General features: G+C 63.0%; 1 protein-coding gene across 1 annotated transcript; it reads right to left on the bottom strand.

Moving 5' to 3' along the window:
• Positions 1–11,684, bottom strand: FSCN1 (fascin actin-bundling protein 1). The gene is made up of 5 exons (XM_075767871.1): positions 10,808–11,684; positions 3,605–3,761; positions 2,980–3,101; positions 2,540–2,707; positions 1–2,439 (listed from the first exon to the last, which is right to left on the bottom strand). The coding sequence occupies exons 1-5, from the start codon at positions 11,628–11,630 to the stop codon at positions 2,237–2,239; spliced, it is 1,473 nt and encodes a 490-aa protein (XP_075623986.1). The 5' UTR covers positions 11,631–11,684; the 3' UTR covers positions 1–2,236.

Raw genomic sequence — 11,684 nt, forward strand, 5'->3', positions numbered from 1 at the left:
TTGTATCCGAATGCAGGTTTTATTTTTTTATTCATCTTTCTCCATTTGAAGCTATTTTTTTTAAGTTATACAAATGGCACTTACAAAAAAATAATAATAAAAAAAAACCAAAACCCAAAAAATGAACAAACCCAAAACTTAAATTTTCAGAGTGAGATGTTTTCAGAGAGTCACGACACCCGATAAGAGGAGACAGGAGAGATGTTGACCTAGTGTCACACGGAAGAAGCCGGAGCGGGAGTTACGTGGTTCGAACTGCGACGGGGGACGGGGAGGAGGCGACACGGAGTGGGGGGGGTGAAGGCCAGCGAAAAGTGTGTGCCAAGTCACAGGGTCACTCAGGGCTTCATCAAGACACTCGGTCCTTTGAGAGGCGTCGTGGTCCCCGGGCGGGCGCGTGGTGCCCGTGCGAGCGCAGGCAGCCCCTGGATGTGAGCGCAGAGCCGAGGTAGAGTCCCAGCCGGGATCCCCTGCGCTGACAAGGGACCCCGGCCCGGGTGTCCCCCCTGGCAGGGGATGGGTCGCTCGCTCTCCCAGCTGAGAGTTTAGCACCAAGCTCCTACGGAGGGTTGTCCCTCCACATGGCTTTAAGGCTGACGAGCCCCTACCTTGCCTCCGGCAATAGGGACCGGCCCCGTGTTGGCACGCAGCGATGCCATGAGCACCCTTGGCGTGGGGTGGGGGACACACACCCCCCAGTGCTCCCTCCCTGGAGGGGGCCCACGGGGGAAAAGGCTCCTTGGTGTGTTTGCAGGGAGCAAATACCGGCCCTGGGAAGGCCCCAAAGGATAAAGTGCCTTTCAACACCCTAACGAACACGTCAGCATCACCCGTTACAAACAGCGTTATATTCTAATGCAGACCTAGTACAGACAACAGCTGGTAACACAGTGCCATGGAGAGCATATATAAATAGAGACTAACAAAAATACTGTTTTGGTCTTTTTTTTTTGTCTTTTTTTTTTTTTTTTCCAGTATGGTTGTGATGGCATGAGAGCTGAGCCCAGGTGCCCTGGGGGCGGTGGGACCTGGAGCTGCCCTCCTTGGGGGAGCCCACGGAACGGGCACTTCCTAATTCAGCATTAGGTGTTCAGTGATTTGCATCACTGTTCCAGTATTTTATGAGAGGAAAAAAAAAAAAAAAGCATAAAACAAAGGTACTGAGCAAATATCACTGTGCAAAGTTTGCTAAGGAACTTTTCTATTCTGTAAACCAAAATCTGCAGTTTATGCTTCCAGCCACCGCCCAGGGGAGGTTGCATCGCCCAGCTGGGCTCCTGCGGGGACCGAAGCCCACCAGCGCTGGACGTGGGCTGGATGAAGCCCCCCACCCGGCATGGGCTTACTCTGCCTCCTCCCCGCTCCCCCCCCCAGGCACAGCAGCAGGACCAGCCTCGGGGCAAGCGCCTGCGGGGCTGGACCCACCAGTGGGGTCTACGCTGCTCCTCCAGAGCCAGAAGCACAAGGAGGGACACAAGGAGCGGGGGGCTTCACGAGATGAAAGGCTGAGGCTTTCCAGACGGGATCACCCTAAAAAATAATTTCCAGGTACATGGTGGGGGGGGACGGGGGGACATGACGGAGCGGGAGGGGGTTTGGCTTGCTGGCTCTTCGGCAGGGACATGTGCCAGCACACGCCAGCCCTGTCCCCGGGGATGCTGTGATATGTAAGGTCACCTCGTATGGCTCAGCTGGGGATGAATCCTGCCCCGAAAGCCAGGAGCAGAGAGAAGCTGCCGGGAGGGGAGCCGGGAGCAGCCAGCTGAGCCCAGCACCATCGCTCTGTCCCTGGTAGGAGCGGGGCAGGATGGGATGGGTGCTCGGGGGACACTGGCAGCACAGACCGAGGCAGTGCCAGCGCTGATATGGCAGAAGCGAGCACAGAGGTGATCTTATTCCCTTTTTTCAATTGAGGAGGGTAAAATAAACTACCTAAGGTGATGCTCGGGCCGGGAAGGGGGTACGGCAGTTTCCAAGCCCAGCAAACCTGGGGGGGGGGGGCGGGGAGAGACAGACCCCTCTACAAAGCTATAGGCAGGCTGCCCCATCACTTTTCCAGTTCTTACAGAGATTTATGGAGACCCACCTCCCACATAACGCACCGACTCTACGGCAGGAGGGAAGGGCAAGCCGATCTGAAAATCCTTTTTAACAGAGAGGAGAAACAAAACCCAGAAGAAAAAAAGGACGAAGGAAGGGAAAGAAAAGTTGGCAATGGGAGGTACGCTAAAGTGCATTAATATTCCCAGAGGGTGGAGGCATCAATGGCGTCGGCGGATGCCTTGAGGACCCCGGCATGGTCACCCTTCAGGTATTTGCCATTGATTTTGATAGCCACTTTGTTATAGTCGCAGAACTCAAAAAAGAAGTCCACGGGGGTGTCGCTGCTGCTGGTGACGGATGACTCGCTCCCCACCATCCAGTACTTCCCAGTGGCATCTGTGGGCAGAGGGAAGAGGGGACGAGGTGGCCCCATGAGCCACCACGGGGACCCCGATGGCCATCACCCCCCCAGCCCATACCCACCCCCAGCACTCACCCTTGATGTTGTAGGCCCCGTCATTGAACTCCAGCTGGAAGACGTCATAGGAGGAGCGGTTGGAGTCCAGGGTTCCGGTCACCTTCCGGCACCCAATGAAGCCGTGCTCACCGCGGAGGACAATGATGGGCCTGTTGATCAGCTTCATCACAAAATGCTCCGTCTCGCCTGCGGCGGAGGGGAGAGAGCCGGTGAGAGCGGCCGGGGGGGGCGCAGAGCCCGGACCCTGCAGCTGGCAGGCAGCAGTGAGGAGGGTGGGCTGTGCCCCCCACCCATTTCTCACCCACCCCATCTGTCCCCCCCTTCTCACAGCACGTGACACGGTCATTAAGACGACGTATTGCCTGCATCTCTGAGCATCACTTGGAAGAGGAGCCTGGCTTGGGGTGGAGGATGGCTTTGTCCCCTGCTGCCCCAGTGCGGGGCAGGGGGTCCCTTACCCGCCGTCTCCATGGAGGCCGCTAGCTGCCCGTTCTTCTTCGCCGTCACATACTTGCCATTCGCAGCCTTCAGGGTGATGCGCTTGTCGCACCACTCAATGTCGAAATAGCAGCTCGCGTTCCTGCGGGGGCAGAGAGCAGAGCCATCGGCGGGATGTGACGGACGGGAACCCTGCCAGTGCCACCCCGCCGGTTCGGAAAGGGCCACGGCTGGATCGGGGGGCGGGGGGGGCCGATTCGATCTGTTTTTGCAGGATGAGCCACGCCGTGGCAGCCATCCCGGTGGGAAGCCCTCACCCCGCAGGCAGGAGGCAGGCAGCCAGCCAAACGCACTTTTGGAGTTTCCGCCCGGCTCTCAGCTAGCGCAGGGTTGAACTGCAGGGTAAAGCATTTCGACAGCACCAGCCGGCCGGGAAGGATTACGTGGCCCGAGGGACTTCCTGAGCATCGTGGGCGGCAAGCCCCGACCCAGCCCCAGCTCTCTGGGGAATTTGCTGCCTTTGCTGGGAAGCGTTTTGGGGTGAGCGCCTAGGCTGGAAAAATCCCCCTTGGAGTCCCCTGGGAGATGCAGAGGGGTCCCCAAAGCCCAGGTACGGCCCCGAGCTGCCAGGGACAGGGGACTTACTTTGTGGAGGCGGTGGACTGGATGCCCCCGTTGGAGGTGAGGGTCCAGTACTTCCCAGTGTAGGTCCTGAACGCGCATTTCTTGGTGTCCTTGTTGATCTCCAGCTGGTAGGTCTCCTGGTCACCCTCCTCGTCTTGGTTGGCCGAGAGGTCCATCCCTGCGGGGCAGAGGCAGATGGAGGTGGGGGGCGCCTCTAACCCACCTCCAGCAGGTCCAGGTGAGGGGACAGCCCGGGAAACCCAAGTGAGAGGGGCTCCTGCTCCCCAAGGTGAGCTTTGGTGACTCCCAAATCCCTTGCACACATCTTGCCTCTAGCATTTTGGGTTCAAATCCAGGTTTTCATTTGGCTACTCAAGTATTAAGGCCAGAAATGAGGGTTGGACTGAGCTCGTGCAGCCACAAGCTTCAGCTCAGGACTCTTCAGCTCCATCACGATTAAGCACCAAGCAAAAACCAACTTAGATATTTCACACGGAAAAGGGCTGTAGTTTTTCTCCCGGAGGTGACAGCCAGGTTATTCAATCCATTATCAGAGGCCACCTCACCACCTATGAATCCCCAGCTCGTGATGTGTTTAAGGACCATGGCACTGTTTTTCATCCGTAAATTGTCACAGCCCGTTGGGGCGGCAAGGTTTGCAGGGAGAAGAGGCTCAGGAAAGCCCTGGGGCAGCCAAGCCTTTCCCTGGCTCCCAAAAAACCATCAGCACCGGCATTTCCCCCAGCTCTGCCAGCCGGGATGACCCGTCCCAGCACCACAGGGACCAGAGACAGCATTTGGCCTGGCAGCCTCAGAGGTGGATACAGCTGGTCCTGGGGCCACCAGCCACAGTCCTGGAGCCACCGCCAGCCCCCCCCCGGCCACGTGCACATCCACCCACGGGCACTGAGCCCAAGCAAACCTGCTTAGTCAGGGCTAGTGGGGCCAAATCCTCTCCAGAGCTCTCCCGCTTGGTGGATTTCTGCCTAAAAATACTTCTGGGATGCGAGTCACCAAGCCGTAGCCTGGAGCCAAAGCGAAGCGGCTGAGCTGCCGTGCCGGGTTTCGAGGAGGGAGCTGCGGCGCAGTACTCAGCCCCGCTCCCCCCATCCACCTACAGCCAGGACAAGTGGAGATGGGTCCCAGTACCGCCTGTGGGGCACAGGACCATCACCAGTGAGAGCAGACCGGGAGGGGATGGCGATACGGACTGCGGTTTAGTGGAACCAGATGAGTTTTTCAGAGCAGAGAGCACCCACGTCCCTCCCCTGCTGCGTGGGTGCTACAGGCTCGAGTCCAACCATGCGCCTGGTCCTAGAAAGGCTGCGAAGCGTGCGTGCAACCTTTCTGCCCGAATCTGCCTCTTCCTGGAGCCAAGAACCTGCTCGTGGGGCTGGCAATGTGTTCAGCCCCTTGCACCCCTGCGGCGCGCTCCCTCCCAGCTTCTCGGCTGCTGGGATTTCAGGTACTGCAATACACAGTCGCCAGGAGGGCTTCAGGGACTGCTGCCTTGGTGGCCCTTCTGCACTAGAAAGCCACCAGCAGGCCCTACCAGCTGCACCCAGCGGGTGCTGACCCACCTGGGGAGGAACCATCCACCTCCACACACCAGCCTTGGAACCAGAGATGCCTTTCCCCAGGTCCCACAGTTGGGGCAGACACAGCTACTTGGCGGCTTCCGTCACCCCCCCTCTCCACACAGGCAGTTTGTGCAGCGGCGCCCAGGGAGCAGCCGCTGCTTTGCATATCAGTCTCCCACCTTTCCCAAAGGGATTAGGCTTTGAAGGCTTTTCTTTGTTGGCTGTAATCTTATCTCCCACGCCCAAACTCTCCTACGGCTGCCACGCCGCTGCCTGTTCACAGCATCCCCTCTCCCGCCAGGCATCCCGCATCCCGCAGCACCTTCTGCAGCCCCCCCCGGGAGGGACATGCAGCCACCCCCTGCTTTGCTCCCTGGGGTATTTGGGGCAGCGCAGGGGGTGGCAGAGGGGTGCTGCAATGCCACCAACCCCAGCCCCGCTGGCCAAGTCCTCAGCTTGTGTGGTTGCCCCACTCTCGCCGCCTCCCCGGGCTGCCGGGGGCCAAGCCAGCAGTCGGTGGAAACATTTGGTTTTGATTTTGCACCCCCGCCGGGAAAGCAGCGCCACGGCAAGCTGCTCCAGCCCCCCCTCGAGAGCAATACGACCGCGAGAGAAAGGGAAGAGGGGTTCTGCGGGGGCTCCTGGAGAGGGACCGGGCTGCGGGAGGGGATGCAGCCCACCATGCCAGGCTGCTGGCACCCCCAAACCTGTAAGAGCTATTGCTGGGGTTTGGCGCGGGGGGGAAGCGGGCAGCAGCATTTCCTCCTCACCATGCAGGGATGGGGAGAGCACGGGGGGATGCCTTGTGCCGCAGAGCAGGATCGGATGGGCCAGAGATGGGGGGCAGTGAGTGCCAGGAGCCTCCCGACACCGTTCCCTCTCCCCCAGAGCCCCCCACTCCAGAGCACAGTGAACACACCAGCCTCCGCCCCGCCGCTGTGCAGTTGCCCACGCTCCCGCCGTCGTGCAGAGGTTTGCCTTTCCCCGGTGCCTCGCAGGGCCCGGCAGCAGGAGGGTCTCCCGCCGCCCCCTCCCCGAAAGAGGCGCTGGGTTGGGTTACACCGACTCAGCAGAAAGGAATGCAATTCCAGCTGGGGCAGAAGGAGGCTTCAAAGGGCTGTAACTGAGCCGGAGCAGGAAGTCTGGGGGGGGGTCAGAGGCAGTAGGACCATGGCAGGCCCAAGAGAGATGTCCCCGTGTCCCTGCGGTGGAGGACAGAGGCTGTCCCTCCAGCCACCCCCACCCCACCCCTGCTTTTTGCAGCCCAGGGCTGCTGCGGGGAGCTGGCGTCTCCCACAGCGCCCGGCCGCGCTGCTGCTGCTCCAATCACGCTTTAATTACCGCTCTTGGTAAATTTACAGTCTGGAGCCGGCACGACTCTGCCTGACCTTGACGAAGCTGCTAATTACAGCTGGAGGCGAGGAGGGGGCGAGCACGCCGCGGCAAGGCGGCGCTTCGGGAGGGGCGAGAGCGGAGGCATGCCTGCGCCCCCAAAAATTCCCCGCGTGGGATGGCCTCCGGCTCCGTCTGCAGCATGGGTTTGCTGCCGGGGTCTTGGGGAGGATGGAGAGGCTGGAGGTGGGAGCAGGGGGGGCTGGGGGGGTGTGTGTGTCCCCAGGGCCTCCTAACACCAAGCCCCCTCCAAACAAAAGCCCCTGGGCTGGAGGTCCCAGGAGAGGAGAGCTGGGGAAGGGCGACAGGGAGGAGAGCCGGTGCTGGAGCAGAAAAGGGCTTCTTCCTTCCCAAGCCCCCGGCTGCCGAGGTTTCCAGCCGCTGCCAACCCCTGGGGTTTGCAGGATCGATGTCCCAGCCCTCGCGGCTCTCCAGCCTAGGGCGGCGAACGCACACGGAGGCCCGTGGCCATCCCGGAGCACGCACACGCCTTCCCACACCTCCCAAAGAGACCAGCTTCTCCCTGTAAAGGAGCGGTTTGCTGTGGCCATGCCAACCTCCGTGCCGCGAGGGCATTGACAGCATGCCGGACCCTTCCCTCTACATTAGGTTCATGCAGAGGGTGTCCGACAAGCCATCCCAGGGCGCTGGCGAGACCATGGCCAACCGGTGGGATAGACAAGCCAGCTGTAGCAGCCCCCATGCCCAGACCCATGGGGGACAGACCCACACGTCAGGAGCTGCCTGCACACAGGCTCTGCTCGCTGCCTTTCTACAGCCGGGAGCCGGCAGGGTCCGCAGGCAGCTGCCAGCCCTGCCCAGCACCGGGAACAGCCGGGAGGCCGCACCTTTCCCATCCTCCAACTCTCCAGAGGCCAAGAGGCTCCCTTCCAAAAAACCCATGATTATACCTGAAAGATCCGAGCCTGCCTCCCTCTGAGGGAGCACCGGCAGCACCCCGCAAAGCCCCCCAGCCCTCGTGGGCAGCAGGGCAGGATTTCGGGCCCTCGTGCCCCAGCAGCCGAGGCTGTTGCACCCAGCTCTGCCTGCGCAGGTTGGGTCTGGTCTCCCTGCCGGGCTCTGGCACCCTCCACCCCACGCCGCAGCCATGCATGTGCCCCCCCCCCCGGCCCTTTGGATGGGCTTATGTTGCACCCGTACATAAATCCAAGCACGTTTTTTTCTAAAAGCAAAGCCCGGAGCACCCGGGGACCGTGCAGCTCCTCCGCTGGGGGTGCAGCTCTGCAAGGGGGGCACGGGTGGGAGGTGAAACACGGGTTTCCTGGGAAACCCACCCCTCCTTCCCTATGGATTTCCTGTGGCTTCATGGTACCACCAAGTGCCAAGATGCCACTTGGCATCTCCAGATGAAAACCTGCGGCCGAGCCCACGTCCCTCCAGCCATGCCCAGGCACGCTCCCGTCACCGCACTGCTCACTCGCCCCCCCCCCCCCTCCCCAGACCCCCATTTCCCGAAATGCCTCACTCCCGAGCCAGCCCATCCTCTCCCCCCATCACGGTGGGGGAGGCAGGCGGCACACCTCTGCCGGGTGGGGGGCTGGCAGGGGCCCAGCGGAGCGGGGAGGATGCCAGCACTCTGCCCCCGGGGACCCTCGCGCCCACAAAGGGCCCTTTGTTGCTGCAGCCGGGGCTAGAAAGGAGCCATTGAGCCAGGGAGGAGGCGGCTTTCTGCCGGCAGCACCCCGACTCGGCTCTGTTTGAAGGTGCGATGGGGGCTCTCACAGAGCCCGGGGCTCCCCGGGGATCCCGTCCCTCTGCGAAGGGCTGGAGGCAGGGGAGAGGTGCAAGGGCCACCCCCAGGGCCGGTGCAGAGGCAGGGGCTGGCACCCACCACATGCTCCCCCCGGATCGTTGGCGTCGTGGCGCCCAGCGCCCTGTGTGCAGGGAATGGTGGCGCTGGCCATCCCGGGCACAGGGAGGAGGCTCCAGGCCAGGAGCTGACTCGGCACTCGTGGGACAGCGCTGTCCCATCCCAAGGCTGGGCCGGCTCCAGCTCCCAGCCAGGGGAGCCACAGAAGCCCCGTGGCCCCATCCCCACTCCTCCCGTGGGGCAGGGGGGGTGACAGCCACTGCCACCCCTGCTCCCTCCCCGACTCCACGCAGGCAGGAGCTGCCTTTTCCCACGAGCCAGCGCTGAGCTACAGCCTCTCCCTGCCCACATCCCGCATCCCCCATTCCCGGCGTCCCCCGGCGCATCTGCCAGCAGCACGGCGCTTATCAGCTCGGCGGGGGGAAAGGGCTGTCTGCAGCCGCTTCCTCCAACGGCTGTTTTTCGGCTGCCTTCTTGGTAACCTTGGGACAAGGCGCTTTCCCGACAGGAGAAGGGAGAGTGAGGCCCAGAGAGCGCCAGCTCCCAGCCTCTCACTGCTGCCAGGCAGGATAAACTGGGTGGAAATGGCTTTTCCGGCCAAAAAGGACTTAAGCGAGGATGTGCAGCCCCAGCACACCCCTCCCCACTGTGCTTTGCTTGGAAGAGGGCCGGGCATAGCCCCGAGCCCCCTGTTGCTGGGGAGATTTGTGCCCCCCCTCCCCCTTCCATCCATCCCAAATCACACAAAGCCAGCGGGTCCACCAGCAGCGCTCCCACCCGCCCCACGGGGTCCCCCACCACCATCCCATCCCACCGTGGGGGATCCCAGCCTGCACGTCTCCCCCCTACATCTGGTTTTCCCATCTCCGGTGACAAAGGGTTGCAGCAGCCCTTCCCCCACGGCGCTGCGGCAGCCTCCCGCCAGCCTCCCACCATCACCGTCCTCCACCTCCCCAAAACCTTGCGCCTGGGCAAATAGCCCCCACTACTCATCTTTTCAGCCTTTTTTTTTTTTTTTTTAAAGAGGCTGCTTAGCAGCACAGGATTTGCTCTCACAAAGGAGAAAGGCCGTGAGCTCCCTGCAAGGAGCTGCCCAGGCACGGACGAGGGTTAAGCTGCAACCTTGAAATATTATATATACAATCAAAAAAAAATTCCCCGGTGCTTGTTCCTCCAGGCTTTGCTGCAGTGAGACATGCTCGCACCCATCCTGCGCCTGGCGTGTGCCAGCCTGACTTGGGGCCCCGGGGCTCCCACACCATCCCAGTCGTGGCAGGCAGCTGTGCACCTCCAGCATCGCCCTGCCCATGGAGCGGGGACCCCCCCACCCCCCCAGCAAGCACCCCTCAAGCTGGGGGGGTGGGGGGATGCATGCTGGGTGCTCGAAGGCAGGCAGGCAGCCGCGTGCCCGGGGAGCTGTGCCGTGTGGCCACAACGCTCGAGGCAGGTGGCATGGTGGCCTCTCCGGAGAGCAGAGGGGACGGGTGCGGGCAGCGCAGCGGGACGGCTGCCTTTGTGCGGGTGGATGTAGGTCACGGCTCGACACGAGCATTTTGGTGAAGCCATTTATGTAACGCTGCCAAGGCTGGGGGGGGGCGGGGGGCTGGTGGCACCAACCAGGGAGGACCACAGCCCCATGGGGGGGAGCACAACCCCCCCGGGGCCCCGCTCTGCAGGGCGTGTGGCTCAGCCATGCTGGGGAGGAGGGGAAGGGGGAGTTTGGTGGAGGCTTTGTTGGGTGAACAATGAGCTCCGCAGGTAGGAAGGATGACGGCCCTGCCTCCTTCGTGGCAAGGGAAGAGCCCATCCACCCCCCACAGCCCCCCCCCGTCCATCCCAGCACCCCAAGGCAGGCCCCTCACCATTCCTCCCCCTCCCGGGGTGCCCTGCAGAGGCGATGCTGCAGGGATGGGGGTGCTGGAGGATGGGGGCCCCCAGGCAGGCGGTGCTGGAGGGATGCGGGGGGGGGGGGATGTGGGAGGGGTGCGGGGGGATGATGATGGAGGGACTGGGGGAGGAACCGCAGGCAGCCATGCTGGAGGGGGGGTGCCCTGGGGAGATGGTGAATTTGGGGGAGGGGTGTAGCGATGTGTGTGAAGAGGGGCTCAAGGAGGGGAAGAGACTCTAAAGAGGTGGTGGCAGAGGGATGAGGGGGGCACCCTATGGGGATGCTGCTGCAGGAAGGCAGGGGATGCTGGAGGGATGTGGGGGGCTGCCGGGGGGCGATTCTGGAGGGATGCAAGGGATGCAGAGGAGGTGATGCCCGAGGGATGCAGGAGGGCACCTCGGGGCACGCGATGCCCGAGGGATGACGATGCCGGAGGGATGCAGGGGCGCACCCCGGGACGGCGACACCCCAGGGACTTAGAGGTGGCCGTGGCCCCCCCCCCCCCTCCCCCGCCCCCCCCAATCCCCTCGTACCTTGCCGGGTGGAGACATTCCTGTCGTTGCCGGCTCGGAGCACGACCTGCGGGCAGCTCTGCTCGAGGGCGAAGAGCTCATCCTTGCCCACCTTGGCACTCTTGCCCGCCTTGAGGGTGCCGCTGGGTCCCGAGGGGGCGAGGTAGCGACCCTCCCCGTCGCGGAAGGCCACCTTCCCGCAGCGAAACTCGAGGGTGAAGGCGGTGCCGGGCTCGGCGGCGGGGACCAGGCGGCCGTCGCTGCGCAGCAGACGGTGGTCGCAGCTCTGCAGGCTGTAACGCTGCTCCACGAAGAGGAGGGTGATGAGGGCGTCCACGCCCCACGGCACGTCGCGGTCCACGGCCAGTTCGTCGCGGCGAGGTCCCAGGTGGGCGTAGCGCTTGCGGGCCAGGCTGTAGAGGTTGGCCTGGGGATGCATGGCCAGGTGGACGCTCCATTTCTCGGTGGCCGAGACGGCGGGGGCGAAGCAGGAGAGACGGTCCTCGGTGCCGCCGAAGAAGCGGCGGTGGGGCTCGGACTGCAGCGACCAGCGCCCGTCGCCGTGAGCCACCACCAAGAAGCGACAGTCGGGACCCGGCTCTTCGCTGTCGCAGCTCACCCGGCCGTCCTTGTCGGCTGCCAGGTAGCGGCCCAGGTGGCTTTTGAGCAGCACAGCGCTGGAGTCCTCCCCGTCCTGCTCCAGCGTCCAGATCTGCTTCTTCTTCATGCTGGCGGCCGAGGCGTTCACCTTGAAGCCGAAAGCCTCCGCCGTCAGGTACTTGTTGCTGCAGTTGATGAGCCCGAACTGGATCTGCACCGGCTCCGCCGTCCCGTTCGCCGTCATCCTGCCGCCGCTGCTGCTGCCGCCGCCACCGACCGCCGCTGCCGCCGCGCCCGC

Source organism: Balearica regulorum, chromosome 15 (genome assembly GCF_011004875.1).
Source record: "Balearica regulorum gibbericeps isolate bBalReg1 chromosome 15, bBalReg1.pri, whole genome shotgun sequence".
Lineage (NCBI taxonomy): Eukaryota > Metazoa > Chordata > Aves > Gruiformes > Gruidae > Balearica > Balearica regulorum.